Raw genomic sequence first — 15518 nt, 5'->3', positions numbered from 1 at the left:
TATCTCCAGACTGTCTAGAATGCTGATTTATACTGACTGACCTTGACTTCAGGCGTGGAGCGAAGGCTCGAGAACTATAGGGCCTCTCTACCGGTGTCATGAAAGAGAAAACGCTGACGTCATTTTCAGTTTATAACCTGTGGAAAAATGTGTATGTGGTACTCTCTTGTAATAAATAAATTACCTGACTTTTAAGACTGGTCTCGATCTATTTCATGCATAATTAATGAATTTACAACTCATTAATGAAATAGAGAGAGTGCGAATTTGATTTTGGCTATAAAACATATAGGAATTTAGAATTCCTCTAACAATTACGGGTCCTAACCTAGGAACTAAAATATTTGTCTCCTTCTCGACGTTGTAGTTCTCTCTCTCTTCCTCCCTCTCTCTAACCCCTCCCTCTCTCACTCCCTCCTTCTTCTCAACATTGCATGCAGTTCTCTCTCCCTCCCTCCCTCCCTCTAAAATCACCTGTCTGGCAGAACCAGAAAGTCCACACCTTCCCAAAACTAACTTCTGTGGAAACGAAACTCATCTGACACTCTGTGTCATCTGTCTGTGTGAGAGTGAACAACCGTCCAAATGGCTCAACAAATGGCTCAACAAGGAGTTCTGCTGGACCAGGACCAGTTCTGTTGTTCTGTCTGTCTGGATCTACTGAAGGAGCCGGTCACTACTGCCTGTGGACACAATTACTGTAGAATCTGTATTGAGGGCTGCTGGGATCAGGATGATCTGAAAGGGGTCTATAGCTGTCCTCAGTGCAGAGAGACCTTCACTACAAGGCCTAATCTGAGGAAAAATAACATGTTGGCTGAGCTGGTGGAGAAACAGAAGAAGACAGGAATCCAGGCAGCTCCCCCTCCTGCTCCTGCTGGACCTGGAGATGTGGCGTGTGATTTCTGCACTGGGACCAGAAAGCAGAAAGCCCTCATGTCCTGTCTGGTGTGTCTGGCCTCTTACTGTGAGACTCACCTCCAACCTCACTATGAATCTCCTGCTTTCAAGAAGCACAAGCTGGTCAAAGCCACGGCACAACTACAGGAGAAGATCTGCTCTCATCATGACAAACTGCTGGAGGTTTACTGTCGTACCGATCAGCAGTGTATCTGTCTGCTGTGTACAATGGATGAACATAAAGGCCATGATACAGTGTCAGCTGCAGCAGAGAGGACTGAGAAACAGGTAAGACCAGAACAACTTGTTGGTGACTGTCTGATAAACAAAGAATTAAAGATACAGTAGGAACTAAATCTGTTTGAATATGAGATCATTCAAATGAAATGGATCCACAAATATGAACACAAACCTTGAGTATATTGAGTTTGCTACAAATGTATCACCATTTTCTAAAGTCAAACACTATTATCATTCTGAATGGCCTTTTATGAGTCCAAAGTTCAGTCTCAACCCCTTGATACATGTAGGCCTACCATAAAAACTATAATCATTCACATAGCAACATAATATAATATTGTAAAGGGACTTCCTCAGGATTGTAGACCTTCCTCTCTATGGGTCCTATGTCACATTACTATACTATTGATCTACTGGACTAATAAAGCTTGATAGCTCATTGAAGAGTGATTCTCCACAGAGGCAGCTGGGGATGAGTCAGCAGAAGGTCCAGCAGAGATTCCAGGAGAGAGAGAAGGAGCTGAAGGAGCTCCAACAGGCTGTGGAGTCTTTCAAGGTGAGTATTGTTGACCAGAGGAGACACACCATTTCACTTCTCTCCTCCAGTCAGAGAGAGAGAGAGGGGGGCCCCTATCCAATCCCACTGACCCCACTGTTGGGAACAGGCTGTCTGGACCCCTTTCAGAGAATAGACTGGTTCATGTAACCAACTGGGCTGCCTCATCACATAACCATGAGTAACCATGACTGACTCATGTCCCCTATACATTAAAATGGAACTGTCTCTCTCTCAATTAAATTAAATTCATAAGGCTTTATTGGCATGGAAATATTTGTTTACATTGCCAAAGCAAGTGAAATAGACAATAAACAAAAGTGAAATAAACAATCAGCCATGAATGAACAGTAAACATTACACTTGGAAGGGATTTGGGGGATTGGGGAGACTATTAGAAGTTAGTAGGACTCTTTTATTTTCTCAGAAGTACTGAGTTCGGTAGGAGGATTTAGAGGTGTAAACCGTGATTGAACACACTCCAGAGTAGGTGGCGCCATGCACCTTTAACGTTGGTTTGAGGAGTTCCATTATATCATAGAAGAAGAAGTTGGTCTGTGAGGGTTTTGTTGTTCCTGAGGAGGGCTACTATTCTTTTCTCTTTTGGTTTTCAAGTATTTTCAGAATGTATTAAAGCCAAAGCTAAAGCTTCCCTAAACAATTCAATATATCAGTCAATATATTTTCTCTGTGATTTATTTTCTCTCCGTCAACCGTTCCATCGCATCTTAACCGTCTTACCGGGCGGGCACTAGGACCCGGGGGAGGCTGCTGCTGCAGAGGCTGCTGCACCGCTCGTGACTGTCAGTCCTCCTTGTAGCTCATTGGTTAAGCTGTGGCTCGAGCCTGTTAACAGTTAACGGACAGGAAACGGCTCTGACAGGACACATTCATGTCGAGGCAGTGATGTGAATGTGTGGTAAGTTACAATAGAGAGAGAGAGTTTTCACTACTATAGACTTTGGTCATAATCAAAGCTTTGTTAACCAATAGGTTTTTATGTGAGGCTGCCTGTAAGTTACAGTGTAACAGACGTTACTAACGGTAACGGTGTCTTTTAAATTCGACATAAGTTATGTGGCGATGATATCTAGTTAACGTTGTATTTAATGTAGTGTAATGACCTGACTAGATCATAAAGGAACAATTGTCCAGACAGAGGATTGAGTTACGAATTGACGGTTTATTAGCAACTTTACACAGGCTACTGTTTGGCCTTAGCTCACGCCAAATAAATGAAAGATACCCCACAAGCCAATCGGGACCTTCTCTTGTGAAGCCCAGACGGAAGAGAGAGAACAAAGGCTGAACCTTAACTTCCAATGCCCCGCCCCCTCCACGCCACTCCGCCAACCACCAGGATGCCCGGCATCAGAACATCCCAGGCATTCCTGTGATTGGCAGATAGCAGGTTGATTGGCATGTCGGACCCCGCGAACACTGGGAACTGGTAAGTACAACACAACCAGCTACTAGCCGAACACATAACACATAACACACAGCTGTCTGTGCGGGTCGCTACAGTAGTTTTACTATCTGTGCCAGGCTAGAAATGACACAGATAATATCTAGTTAACGTTGTATTTAATGTAGTTTTACTATCTGTGCCAGGCTAGAAATGACACAGATAATATCTAGTTAACGTTGTATTTAATGTAGTTTTACTATCTGTGCCAGGCTAGAAATGACACAGATAATATCTAGTTAACGTTGTATTTAATGTAGTTTTACTATCTGTGCCAGGCTATAAATGACACAGATAATATCTAGTTAACGTTGTATTTAATGTAGTTTTACTATCTGTGCCAGGCTAGAAATGATATTGCAAAAAATTTGAAAAAAATCTTAGTTTATCTTTGTCAAACATGAGATGACACAAACACACAGAGACAGTGTTGTGGCAAAGCTACCAGGAAACTATGAATCATGGGAACATTGCTCAGATTTGAACATCTGACCCTGCTGGTGATATTGCAGAGAGAAGGGAGTATCTGAGGAGAATTGTTGTGGTCACATCAATGTTAGGAAGACAGGGACTCTCTTTCCGTGCCAATGATGAATCTAGTGAAAGCACAAATAGAGGGAACTCTCAATAGTCAAACTAAAATAAAACTCAAACAACTTCCTAGATACATCATGCTGAACTGAGTTTACCAAGAACTACGGTATTGATGTCAAAACAGAAGAGATGTTGGTGGACAGAAACTTTCTTGCCCGGAAAAGAGAGACTGGACGTCCTCCCAAAGATATGCTTGTTGTGCATAACCTCCTGAATGATATGATATACCAAGAGGTGTTCTGTACCTGTCTGTCCAGGAGGGAGGAGAGTAGAGCAGGACCAAGAGGTGTTCTGTACCTGTCTGTCCAGGAGGGAGGAGAGTAGAGCAGGACCAAGAGGTGTTCTGTACCTGTCTGTCCAGGAGGTGAGGAGAGTAAGGGACCTGATGTCTCTGACCTGTCTGTCCTGACTCTCTGTCTGTCTCTCTCTCTCTCTCTGTCCTCTGTCTCTCTCTCTGTCTGTCAATTCAATTCAAGGGCTTTATTGGCATGGGAAACATGTGTTAACATTGCCAAAGCAAGTGAGGTAGATAATATACAAAAGTGAAATAAACAATACAAATTAACAGTAAACATTACACATAGAGAAGTTTCAAAACAATAAAGACATTACAAATGTCATATTATATATATATATATATATATATACAGTGTTTTAACAATGTACAAATGGTTAAGGACACAAGATAAAATAAATTAGCATAAATATGGGTTGTATTTACAATGGTGTGTGTTCTTCACTGGTTGTCCTTTTCTCGTGGCAACAGGTCACAAATTTTGCTGCTGTGATGGCATACTGTGGAATTTCACCCAGTAGATATGGGAGTTTATCAAAATTGGATTTGTTTTCGAATTCTTTGTGGATCTGTGTAATCTGAGGGAAATATGTCTCTCTAATATGGTCATACATTGGGCAGGAGGTTAGGAAGTGCAGCTCAGTTTCCACCTCATTTTGTGGGCAGTGAGCACATAGCCTGTCTTCTCTTGAGAGCCATGTCTACCTACGGCGGCCTTTCTCAATAGCAAGGCTATGCTCACTGAGTCTGTACATAGTCAAAGCTTTCCTTAATTCCCCTCTCTTACTTCCCCTTACTTCTCTCTCTGTCTCTGTCTCTGTCTCTGTCCCTCTCTCTGTCTCTCTCTCCAGCGCTCTGCACAGTCAGCAGTGGAGGACAGTGATCAGATCTTTACTGAGCTGATCCGCTCCATTGAGAGAAGGAGCTCTGAGGTGAAGGAGCTGATCAGAGCCCAAGAGAAGGCTCAAGTGAGTCAAGCTGAAGGACTCCTGGAGCAACTGAAGCAGGAGATAGCTGAGCTGAGGAAGAGAAGCACTGAGCTGGAGCAGCTCTCACACACAGAGGATCACATCCATTTCCTCCAGGTAACTAAACTGTGTTGTTACATGTGATATGAAATTAACTTCATGTGAAACTATTCATCTCAATCATTATGTTGTCCTGTCTGTCTCTCTGTCCCTCCCTCTCTGTCCGTCCCTCTCTCTCTCTCTGTCCGTCCCTATCTCTCTCTGTCCGTCCCTATCTCTCTCTGTCCGTCCCTCTCTCTCTCTGTCCGTCCCTCTCTGTCTGTCCCTCCCTCTCTGTCCGTCCCTCTCTCTCTCTCTGTCCGTCCCTCTCTCTCTCTCTCTCTCTCTCTCTCTCTCTGTCCGTCCCTCTCTCTGTCTCTGTCTGTCCCTGTCTCTGTCCGTCCCTCTCTCTCTCTCTGTTCTTCCCTCTCTCTCTCTCTCTCTCTCTGTCTCTGTCCGTCCCTCTCTCTCTCTCTCGTCCGTCCCTCTCTCTCTGTCTTTCCCTCTCTCTCTGTCTTTCCTCTCTCTCTGTCTGTCCCTCTCTCTGTCCTGTCCGTCCCTCTCTCTCTGTCCCTCTCTCCGTCTCTCTCTCTCTCTGTCCCTCTCTCTGTCTGTCCGTCCCTCTCTCTCTCTCTCTCTCTCTCTCTCTCTCTCTCTCTCTCCAGAGTTATCTGTCTCTCTCTCTCTCTCTCTCTCTCCAGAGTTATCAGTCTCTCTCTCTCTCTCTCTCTCTCTCCAGAGTTATCAGTCTCTCTCCAGTATCAGTGTATCTTCAGACTTACCCAGCATCGTTGTCCGTCCTCTTCAGTACTTTGGAGATGTGAGTAAGACTGTGTCTGAACTGAGAGAGAAACTAGAAGACTTCCTTAAAGGAGAATGGACCAAGATCTCCACTACAGGTGTGTTGAAAACAATAAGAACATCAACTTTAGACCATTGAAAGTTCCCTACTAGTCATATACATGTGGAATATGGTCTGATGATAACATTCCCTCTCTCTGTCAATGTGTTTGTGTGTCTGTAGTGAATATAGTGGATGTTGTACTGCCTCCAGAGCCCAAGACCAGAGAACAGTTGTTACAATGTGAGTCTCTTTATTGTGAAGTAACTAACAGTCTCTTTTTACTGACACTCCTAAAAATCCCTCTTGAAATATATAGCAATAGTAGATCTAATCAAAGACTGGGTAGATACAGTATCTGACTTAACTTATTGTTCTGACTCCCCTCATTGGTCTCTGCTCTTCTCCCAGATTCCTGTCAGCTCACACTGGACCCAAACACAGCATACACACTCCTCTCTCTGTCTGAAGGGAACAGAAAAGTGACACGTACAGACCAAGTCCAACCATATCCTGACCATCCAGACAGATTCACCAACTGGTGTCAGGTTCTGTGTAGAGAGGGTCTGTCTGGACGCTGTTACTGGGAGGTGGAGAGGACTGGTGTTGTTGTTTATACAGCAGTCTCATATAAAGACATCAGCAGAACAGGGACAGATAGTAGATTTGGATTCAATAACAAGTCCTGGAGTTTACATTACTATAGAGGTGATTATTGTTTCAGACACAATAATGTTGAGACTAAAGTATCAGGCCCTCAGTCCTCCAGAGTAGGAGTGTACCTGGATCACAAGGCAGGTACTCTGTCCTTCTACAGTGTCTCTGACACAATGACCCTCCTCCACAGAGTCCAGACCACATTCACTCAGCCCCTCTATCCTGGGTTTTATCTCTATGATTATAATGATACTGCTGAGCTGGTTAAACTGTAGTAGGGTCCACATAGATACTAGTCATGCTGGTGTAGTCTATAGCTGAGCTGGTTAAACTGTAGTAGGGTCCACATAGATACTAGTCATGCTGGTGTAGTCTATAGCTGAGCTGGTTAAACTGTAGTAGGGTCCACATAGATACTAGTCATGCTGGTGTAGTCTATAGCTGAGCTGGTTAAACTGTAGTAGGGTCCACATAGATACTAGTCATGCTGGTGTAGTCTATAGCTGAGCTGGTTAAACTGTAGTAGGGTCCACATAGATACTAGTCATGCTGGTGTAGTCTATAGCTGAGCTGGTTAAACTGTAGTAGGGTCCACATAGATACTAGTCATGCTGGTGTAGTCTATAGCTGAGCTGGTTAAACTGTAGTAGGGTCCACATAGATACTAGTCATGCTGGTGTAGTCTATAGCTGAGCTGGTTAAACTGTAGTAGGGTCCACATAGATACTAGTCATGCTGGTGTAGTCTATAGTGTGGGAGAAATTAGGTACATATATGGATAAATATACTGTGCTATATAAAAGAGGGATGCATTTGCCATTCTGGTAAGGTACATTGTCTATTGTATAGGACAGGAAGCCAGAGTGGGGCCATGGGAGAGGGCAACACATAGACGCCTAGGGCAGCTGGACATACAAAGGTCAGAGGTTGTCTAAGGAGGGGGTCAGCCAAATGACCAACTGATGGATTACAGATATCAGTTACATCACAGGGGAGACACAAGTCTGTTTGATCTTATACAACCATATGAAGAGAAGGCGACCAGAACAGCTAGGCACCCTAAAGCTAAAGGAGATGAAAGACACCAAAAGGGACACATGGAGTTAATTACAGGGTCTGAACACAGGCCACAGGAAAGGGGGATGTATATTATCTTTAGGTCAAAGGAAGGGTCTTGTAATCATTATAATCTGGCCGAAAGCAGATGTGGGCGTTACTGGGCTGAACAAGCAGGATGCACGAAGTAGGATGGACTCATGGATTGTGTGTATAAAAAGTCAGAGCGAGGGCTCTGAAAAAGTGTGTGTGTTCCGCGGACCGCTCCGGCTTAAGATACTGTTGTATTAAAAGTCTACATTGATTTTCACAAAGTTCCTGGGTGTGTCATATTTGAACCGATTTGCCACTACAGACTTGGCGAGCGTTGCCAGGAGAATTAGGGACTAAAAAACGTTCTTGGCTGGCAGCGGGATCTTTGGACGATCTGGGCAAACAAGGGTGGCCACCCAGCTAAGGTAAGAAAACAGTGAAATGTTTGCGTAGATCGCTTCAGAGATCCTGCCTCAGCAAGAGGAGCGTCAAGTAGGTCTCTCTCTCTCAAATTTCCTAAAAACTATAGAAACGAAATAACATTTTGAAATTCAATGAATTTGCATGCATGTGTGTAAGCTTGGGAATTGTATAATGAATGTGCATGTTTAGTGAGTGAGTAGGCGGGGGCTGTGAACTTCGCTGGTGTCGGGTGTGTTATTCGGCATGTTGGGCGCAGGGCTGCAGTTACCTGTTACCTGTTTATAAGGTCTGAATAGAATAAGTAATTATAGAAATCCTACGATACCGCTTCAAAATATTTACCAGAGGGTCTGAATGGGTAGGTCACTTTATTGATAAGTAATCCTGCGATACCGCCTCGAAATATTTAGCTGAAGGACTGCATAGGTAGGCTACTTTATTGATAAGTAGATAGGGAAATATTCGTGGCTACCGCTCTATGAAAGAGATCTGAAACGGACGGATATTTAGAACACAGGAAGAACGCCAGCCTGATTGTGCGACGTTCAACTGCAAAAAGAAATCCTATAATCTAAATTTATGTAGAGGAAGTGAATTAAGTCAATAAAGAAATTATAGGTCGTTTTTAGGTAAAAACGAAGGGTGTATGTGAAACGAATGTGAATAAAGAAATTGAATGAATGAAAATAAACGAATGAATGACAATTCTTTGTGATGAATGAGCAGATTAGAAAGAAGACGAAGAACAGGCTGTGTGTCTGTGACCAACTGGGAATGCGCAGGCCTCTCTAACAGTTAACAGTGTAATTTGAGAAAGAGAGCGCAGTTAACACTCACTGGGAAGAGGAACGAAATCGATAAATATTGGGCAAGATAAGTTATACATAAGGATAAAACATTGACTGGATAATGAGTTGTCAAAATACAATAGGTGTCAAAAAGAGGTATTAAACAAGGCATGGGTAGTGTATAACGGATGCGAAGTAGAAAGAAATAGAAGTCTAGAATACATATTAAAAATATCACAAGCCCCGTAAACGAAATAGGAGGCTGCAATTTAAATATAGCCTCAGGAATTAAACAGTAAAATAGGCTAAGAGAGAAAATAGCAAGCGGATAAATAAAGAGATAAGAAAGTGCATTACATTATAAATAAGCTGAATTAGAAGGAAAATTATATGAAATAGGATTTAATACACTGAATAAAGTTAAAGTAATAGTATAAGCAAAGATAAAAACACAGTGATATTTGAGGTGCTGTACTAGAATGAGACATTAAGGCTTCTGTAGAATTCAGTAATACAGTTGTAGACATTATAGAATAGGTTTTACTAGGGGTATTAAGTGATGTGACTAATAAACTATTATTTGAGAAAGTAGGGTAGATCTGCCTTGGGAAATAGTAAATAAAGTGTATAATGCGATGGGAGTGTTTAGGGGAAATAAATAGTGACATGGAAACAAACGGACTGTTTCTTCCTGGAATATAGAGATAGCGAAATGTAATAAAGCCATAGAGACGCTGAAAGACGCGAACGTTAATTCTGCCAATTCAATTTGAATATGAAGGAGCAAACCAGATAATGTAGGGTAACATTGCCCGGTAAACAGGAATGAATTGGAACAATCACATGAAACCATAACAAAAAGTTTAACTTACCAGCGTTTTAATGTTAATTAACATTCTATCATCAGAAATGCATTACGATGGGGGAAGGGTGGGGGAAAAATTAGTGTAAGATGACACTGGAATGCGGTAGCACCCTTTTCAAAAGAACAGCGGCTGATCGTTCTAAGGTTAGTATGAATGGAGTTTTCTCCAAGCGGTGTATAGTCTCTGATTGATCAAAAAGTGGTTCATAGAGAGTACAGTTTATATGTGATAAAATACGTACTAGATCACGTTTTACCTAACTTCTAGTAAGGTACCGATGTAATTTGCAAATAGCCCCACTTGGAGTCGTTTTGCATTAAAATGGCGGTTTCAATGGTGATAAAATGCGTGGAGAAGTTATTATTGGTGTCAAAATACGGAGAATAAACGTATATGAAGGATTGCAGAACGTGGTGGTTGGAAGAAGAGCAAATTGTAGTGTATGTGTGTTTTCAGTTTCTACGGGTAGGATACAGATGGCCGAGCAGGGAGGGATTGGGCGTTCTGTGCATGGCTGGAGTTTCTGTCGCATGCTCGGGAAAAATGAGGGATTTTTAGTATGTAATACTATTGGTTTGATTATTTAAAGTGTAACATTGTGAATGTTAACGACATGTACATTACTTTTCCAGAAGAAAAGGGGTTACATTTTCAATGGTTTTTTCAATTCAGTTTTAGACTGGGTATGCAGAAGGATGGAAATGCTTTTGAAAGTGTGGTTAAGATGTTTCTAAAGAAAAGAGAGTGAAAACATTGTAATGGTGTTAAATGCCCTGAACCCTAATAATTTCCTGTGAAGACTGATCAACTTCACTAGAAATTGTTGGAACAGGTGGGATTGAATTATAAAATGATTGAGCAACACCAGTCTCTATTCAAAGTGTACCACCACTTTGAAATTCCATTATTTCCGTGGGAAAAAGATGAAGAGAGGTAATCTTGAATTGACTAGTTATTCAAATAGGTTTATTTATATTAAACATGGGTTCATAGTTGAGATTATCAGTTCCCTGGGGTTATGGTCTTTGGATAAATACAAAATGTGCTTTGTTCATTCTACATATAAAATGGAAATATATGTAAACAAGGGATAACAGTTACTCCAAATAGGTTATTGGAGTGGGAGTTTCTGCAAGGGTTATGTTGATAACTACATAATCTGTAGCTCATCTGAGAGATTGCCAGTAGAATAAGGGAGTTATCATGGAAAAGTAATGTCAGAATGCATTAGTCTCTCCCAAGCATTATCATCACACCAAGTGTGTGTGGAACTCTAACCCACCCTACTGGCTGAATAGTGTGGGACAACTGTGTCTGATGACCTGTGAACTGTCTCTGGAGTGCTATGTACTGGGAGAAGAAAGACTAAAGGGGATAATGACCTTTTATTACCAGGCCACTCATGACAGAAAAACAGAGGCAAAAAGGTGCATGATAAAATAGATGTTACTGGTACTAAAAGTTTTTAGTATAATGTTAACTATTAAAGGGATGAATAACTAAATTGAGTAGGTAAAATTTGATTTAAAGTAAACACTAAGGACTGTTATCCTGAATATTGGATTGGACAATTTATAAACAACATTTAGTTATGTTTTTAATATGGGAAAACTCTGGAAACTAATCCTGAGACGGGTTGGTTGACAGAACTTGCAGAATATTAGATTATTTATTTAGCAATGTCATTGTGATTGGAGTGATACATTGGAATGAATGGCTGTTGTGTGATGGCACCCGGGGATGAGGAGGACATTACAAATAGTGGTGATGTGTTGCAAATATGCAGTTATTATAATTTACTTTACTATTTTTCTTGTTTGGTCAATTTATTTTTGTCTTGAGGTAAATCTGAGGAGAGACTGATATAAATTGACTAGAGATGATTGGGGAGTGTTTGAGTACGTATCGGACTGTGGAAGGAAATTGGGAGTAGTGATTTATGTGTTATGAGTTGGAGGAACTGTGGTTACATTGGGGGTTCATATGAAGTTTGTGATAACAGGGGGGGTGTTATTTCTGGAGGCGGTGTGTGTTGATAGACAGGATGGTTCGAAGAGGGGGAGGATAGTTGGTCTTGTATAAATAGAGACAATTCTAAGGGTAGATAGAACATTACACACACCTAGATTATGGTAAAAGTAATAAGTAGTGGCATTTTGAAGAAGCTTAGGACTTAGTTTTGTTAGGATTGGATATTCTTTCAACTGGAAGACACTTGACTGAGTACATGTTATTCTTACAGCAGTTGCTGTAGGGACCATAACTTGGATATCATTATGAATATTTTTGTGGCAAGAGGTCAGGTATTTGAGACAGAATGTTTACATAACATAATGTTTACATAGGGCTGTTATTTAAGAAAGTCTGTTGTCAGGAAATAACCCATGTGTTAGTATTCATGTTCCCAGGAAAAGAGCACATAAGACGCCAGATGGAACGGCATGGTGAAGTGGGGTCCGCGTCCTGCGCCAGAGCCGCCACCGCGGACAGACGCCCACCCAGACCCTCCCCTATAGGTCAAGGTTTTGCGGCCGGAGTCCGCACCTTTGGGGGGGGTACTGTCACGTTCTGACCTTTATTTCCTTTGTTTTGTATTTATTTAGTTGGTCAGGGCGTGAGTTGGGTGGGCAGTCTATGTTTGTTTTTCTATGTTTTGGGGCATTTCTATGTTTCGGCCTAGTATGGTTCTCAATCAGAGGCAGGTGTCATTAGTTGTCTCTGATTGAGAATCATCTGGTAGACTGTTTGTGTGTGGGTGATTGTCTATGTTGTAGCTTCACGGTTGTCATTTGTTTATTGTTTTGTATACAGTGTCAGTACTTTCTTTATTAAAGATTTACCATGGACACTTACGACGCCGCATTTTGGTCTGATCCTTCTCGCCTCTCCTCTTCAGATGAAGAGGAGGACGGCCGTGACAACACCAGGCTGGGGATATACTTCGTACAGCACCTGCAGTGGTAAAGATCGTCATGTCTCTCTTTGATGGGTGCATAAGTTTAGAAAGAAGTAAGGTCCAGCTGAATAATGGGTGAGCTTGAAAACACCATGACAGAGGACGTGAAACAAAACAAAAGAGAGAGAGAGAGAGACTAGATTCCACTGTAGATATACTGGGTTGAGTTTGGGGGTTATTTGGTTTATTTGATAATGTATCATGTGAATAAGGATAGATGTTAGGGTAGTTGTACTCTAAACAACATGTTGAAGGCTCGATGTGGAAGCCCATTCAGTGTTGAATTACTTCAAGAAGAAATAATGTTGATTAAGGTTATGCACATGCTTATCAGTTGAAATAGAGCAGATGGGGAACTAAGTAAAAAATGACATGATTTGGGAACACCTCTCAGAACCTGTGGCCGAAAGGGGAAGACTGGATAAAAGCATGAGGAAGCTAATTAGGGCCTCCATTTTTGTAGAGTCCAGCAGAAACACATCCTGAAAGCATAGAGTCGGGTGAGAGAGAGTGGGAATTGTCATGGTCTTAGATTTCAGTATTTATGAATACAGTCATGCATAACACATAACATTGTCAATACTGTTATGTTGTGTCTTTTGTCTTCAAGTCTTTTGTTTAGGAAACCAGATGGAGAAGGGTTCTCCAGCTTCAGCTGGAATGTCAGTTTGTGTGATGAGTGATGGAAGTAAGAGAATGTATGGTGTAATCGTAGAACAGAGGCCATAAGTCTTTAAGTATGAATGCCCCACAGAAAGAAGGCAGAAACCTGAACCAGGACGAGAGGTTCCACATCGGATGATCCAAGGGGACCAGAAGGACCTCTCCCAGTGGTACCAGGAGATCTGGTCTACATCCAAGTGTTCCGGAGGAAGTGGGATCAGCCGAGGAGAGAAGGACCCTACGAGGTGGCAACAGCCACAATCACGGCCGTCCAAGTGAAAGGAAGCAAGACGTGGTATCATCTAAACCACTGTACCCGAGTCCCGACGGAGAGAAGGACACAACCATACAGAGATGGGGACACAGAGGATGCTGATTCACCAGAGGGGACCCCGGAGGGAGCAGGAGCAGAGGAAACGATCAAAGCCCCGGGGAGGAATCAAGAAAATGGCAGACCAGATACAACGAGTGCATCAGCTAACACACTCAGGAGAAGCATCAGGGGGAAAATAGACTGAAAAGTAAAGAGACAAACGACCAAAGTCTCCTCCAGTATGGCCAGAAGGCCCAGAAGTGGGAGGGGGTAACATGTCTGCTACTCCTGGTGATATACCTGTTGGGGCAGGCCTCTTTGACAGAAGCCCTCTACAGAGGGGCTCCGAGGTATTGCCTAAAGAATGGGAACATCTCTTCCCTGAAATGGACACCTTCCAAATGGAAGCCCAGTCCGGCCTGAGGAGGGAGCTTCAGGGGAGGAAAGAAGGAGAGACCCCACTAACGAGAAGGAAAAGTCGAGTGAGCTGAAGAAAATGGCAATTTCCCCAAAAATTGATTTTTCAGCTCTTACCTGATCTCCATAATGAACCATTGGAATTAGGACCACGAAAGAACAGTGACAATGACAGAATAAGAGCGACTGAGGACAATACGAAGATGATGCACGCACTCACAATCAAGATGAATGATAAAAGCAGGAAGAGAAGAGAGGAACCTGTCGAACGAGGTAAAAAGACAGGACCTGTTGATAGGTTTAAATTTCATGTTCCCTCACAACCTCTAACAGAACCAGGGGAACAGAGGACAGTTTCTGTATGGAAGAAGAAACCTGTACCGGAGGAGCCACTCTGTGGATGGACGCGTCATATAACAAAGGGAGAAGCTGTTTGGGACCCCAAAGGATGTGATCTGACACTAACCAAATATGTGGAAGGCTGGGAGTTTATCATGAACAAGATAACACCAGCAGAAGGTGAAGAATTTGAAATTGAAATAGCAAGAACAGGACTGAGTGAAGGAAACAGATACGAATATGTTAAATTGGGTCCTATGCAAGCACCTGAACAAAAACTGCTGGTGACAACCAAAGTAATGACAACAATGGTGGTGGCTGCTGTAACGACCAACTACCACTGAGATGACACCAACTGCTCTTACCAAGCAGACCACGGCAATCACAAAGACACCTGACACATCAGAGCCAAAAGGATTCTTTAATGAGATTTGGAATTCTTTTTCAAACTCAAATGATCTACCTCATGACAAGAACATTGCCAAGATGACAGATATAGATGTATCAGACTCAGAATCGTTCAAAGACACCACACAGGAAGAAGAGGTGAAAAACGAATGTACCTGAACCTGCATCGTTTGAAGAAATGTGTTAAATGTAAAATCTTCAATATTCAGAGAAAGTATTCTATTCCCTTGTGTGACATAGAATGTAGGATTGCTCGAGGGAGAACAAGAGGACTGTGTTGAACAACATTGGGTTGGGTGACAAGGATTGTGCTGTCTATAACATTTGAACTGAATTAAATGGACCTTTGTTAGATGGAAACACTGTGATTAAAGGAATATATGAATGTTTTTACAGCCATAACACCGAAGGTATTGATGTAGGTAACACCACTGTAGAATGTGATACTATTTGGGTACTAGAGACTGCAGGGGTTCGTAGAAATAAAGATAAAGGGTTGGTGAGGAATAGAAAAGGGTTGTGTGGTAAAATAACTCAGGTTGCGCCATCTCTTATTATGCTAAACAATCAAGACAGAGGTCTTGCGGATAGTTTCTGGATGTGTGGAAATAACAAACTGTTGAATGTACTGCCAGATGGGTGGTTGGGTCTTTGTACCTTAGTTAGAGCAATTCAACAGGTAACCATTATTAAATCACCCC

General features: G+C 42.1%; 1 protein-coding gene across 3 annotated transcripts; it reads left to right on the top strand.

Annotated features, from left to right (window-relative positions):
* The first annotated feature begins 557 nt into the window (after positions 1-557).
* On the top strand, positions 558-6907 carry LOC121843852 (tripartite motif-containing protein 16-like). Of its 3 annotated transcripts, none has more exons than XM_042313720.1 (6): positions 558-1188; positions 1601-1696; positions 4902-5135; positions 5797-5956; positions 6091-6141; positions 6310-6907. In XM_042313720.1, the coding sequence occupies exons 1-6, from the start codon at positions 586-588 to the stop codon at positions 6828-6830; spliced, it is 1665 nt and encodes a 554-aa protein (XP_042169654.1). In that variant the 5' UTR covers positions 558-585; the 3' UTR covers positions 6831-6907. The 3 variants fall into 3 exon arrangements, with proteins under 3 accessions (XP_042169654.1, XP_042169655.1, XP_042169653.1); XM_042313719.1 differs by having other exon boundaries at positions 570-1188; positions 6082-6141; positions 6310-6904; XM_042313721.1 differs by lacking the exon at positions 4902-5135 and having other exon boundaries at positions 561-1188; positions 6082-6141.
* Positions 6908-15518: the final 8611 nt, after the last annotated feature.

Source organism: Oncorhynchus tshawytscha, unplaced genomic scaffold (assembly GCF_018296145.1).
Source record: "Oncorhynchus tshawytscha isolate Ot180627B unplaced genomic scaffold, Otsh_v2.0 Un_contig_5174_pilon_pilon, whole genome shotgun sequence".
Classification (NCBI taxonomy): Eukaryota; Metazoa; Chordata; class Actinopteri; order Salmoniformes; family Salmonidae; genus Oncorhynchus; species Oncorhynchus tshawytscha.
Note: the sequence above shows the minus strand (reverse complement) of the source record. Positions and strands in the feature narration are given on the sequence as shown.

What these genes read in the sequence shown, in the direction of transcription:
- LOC121843852 (XM_042313719.1), top strand. Translation starts at nt 586, where the DNA reads ATGGCTCAACAAATGGCTCAACAAGGAGTTCTGCTGGACCAGGACCAG. An exon ending in ATCACATCCATTTCCTCCAG is followed by an intron (nt 5,136 to 5,796) that starts GTAACTAAACTG and finishes CTCTCTCTCCAG; the next exon opens with AGTTATCAGTCTCTCTCCAG. An exon ending in CAGAGAACAGTTGTTACAAT is followed by an intron (nt 6,142 to 6,309) that starts GTGAGTCTCTTT and finishes CTCTTCTCCCAG; the next exon opens with ATTCCTGTCAGCTCACACTG.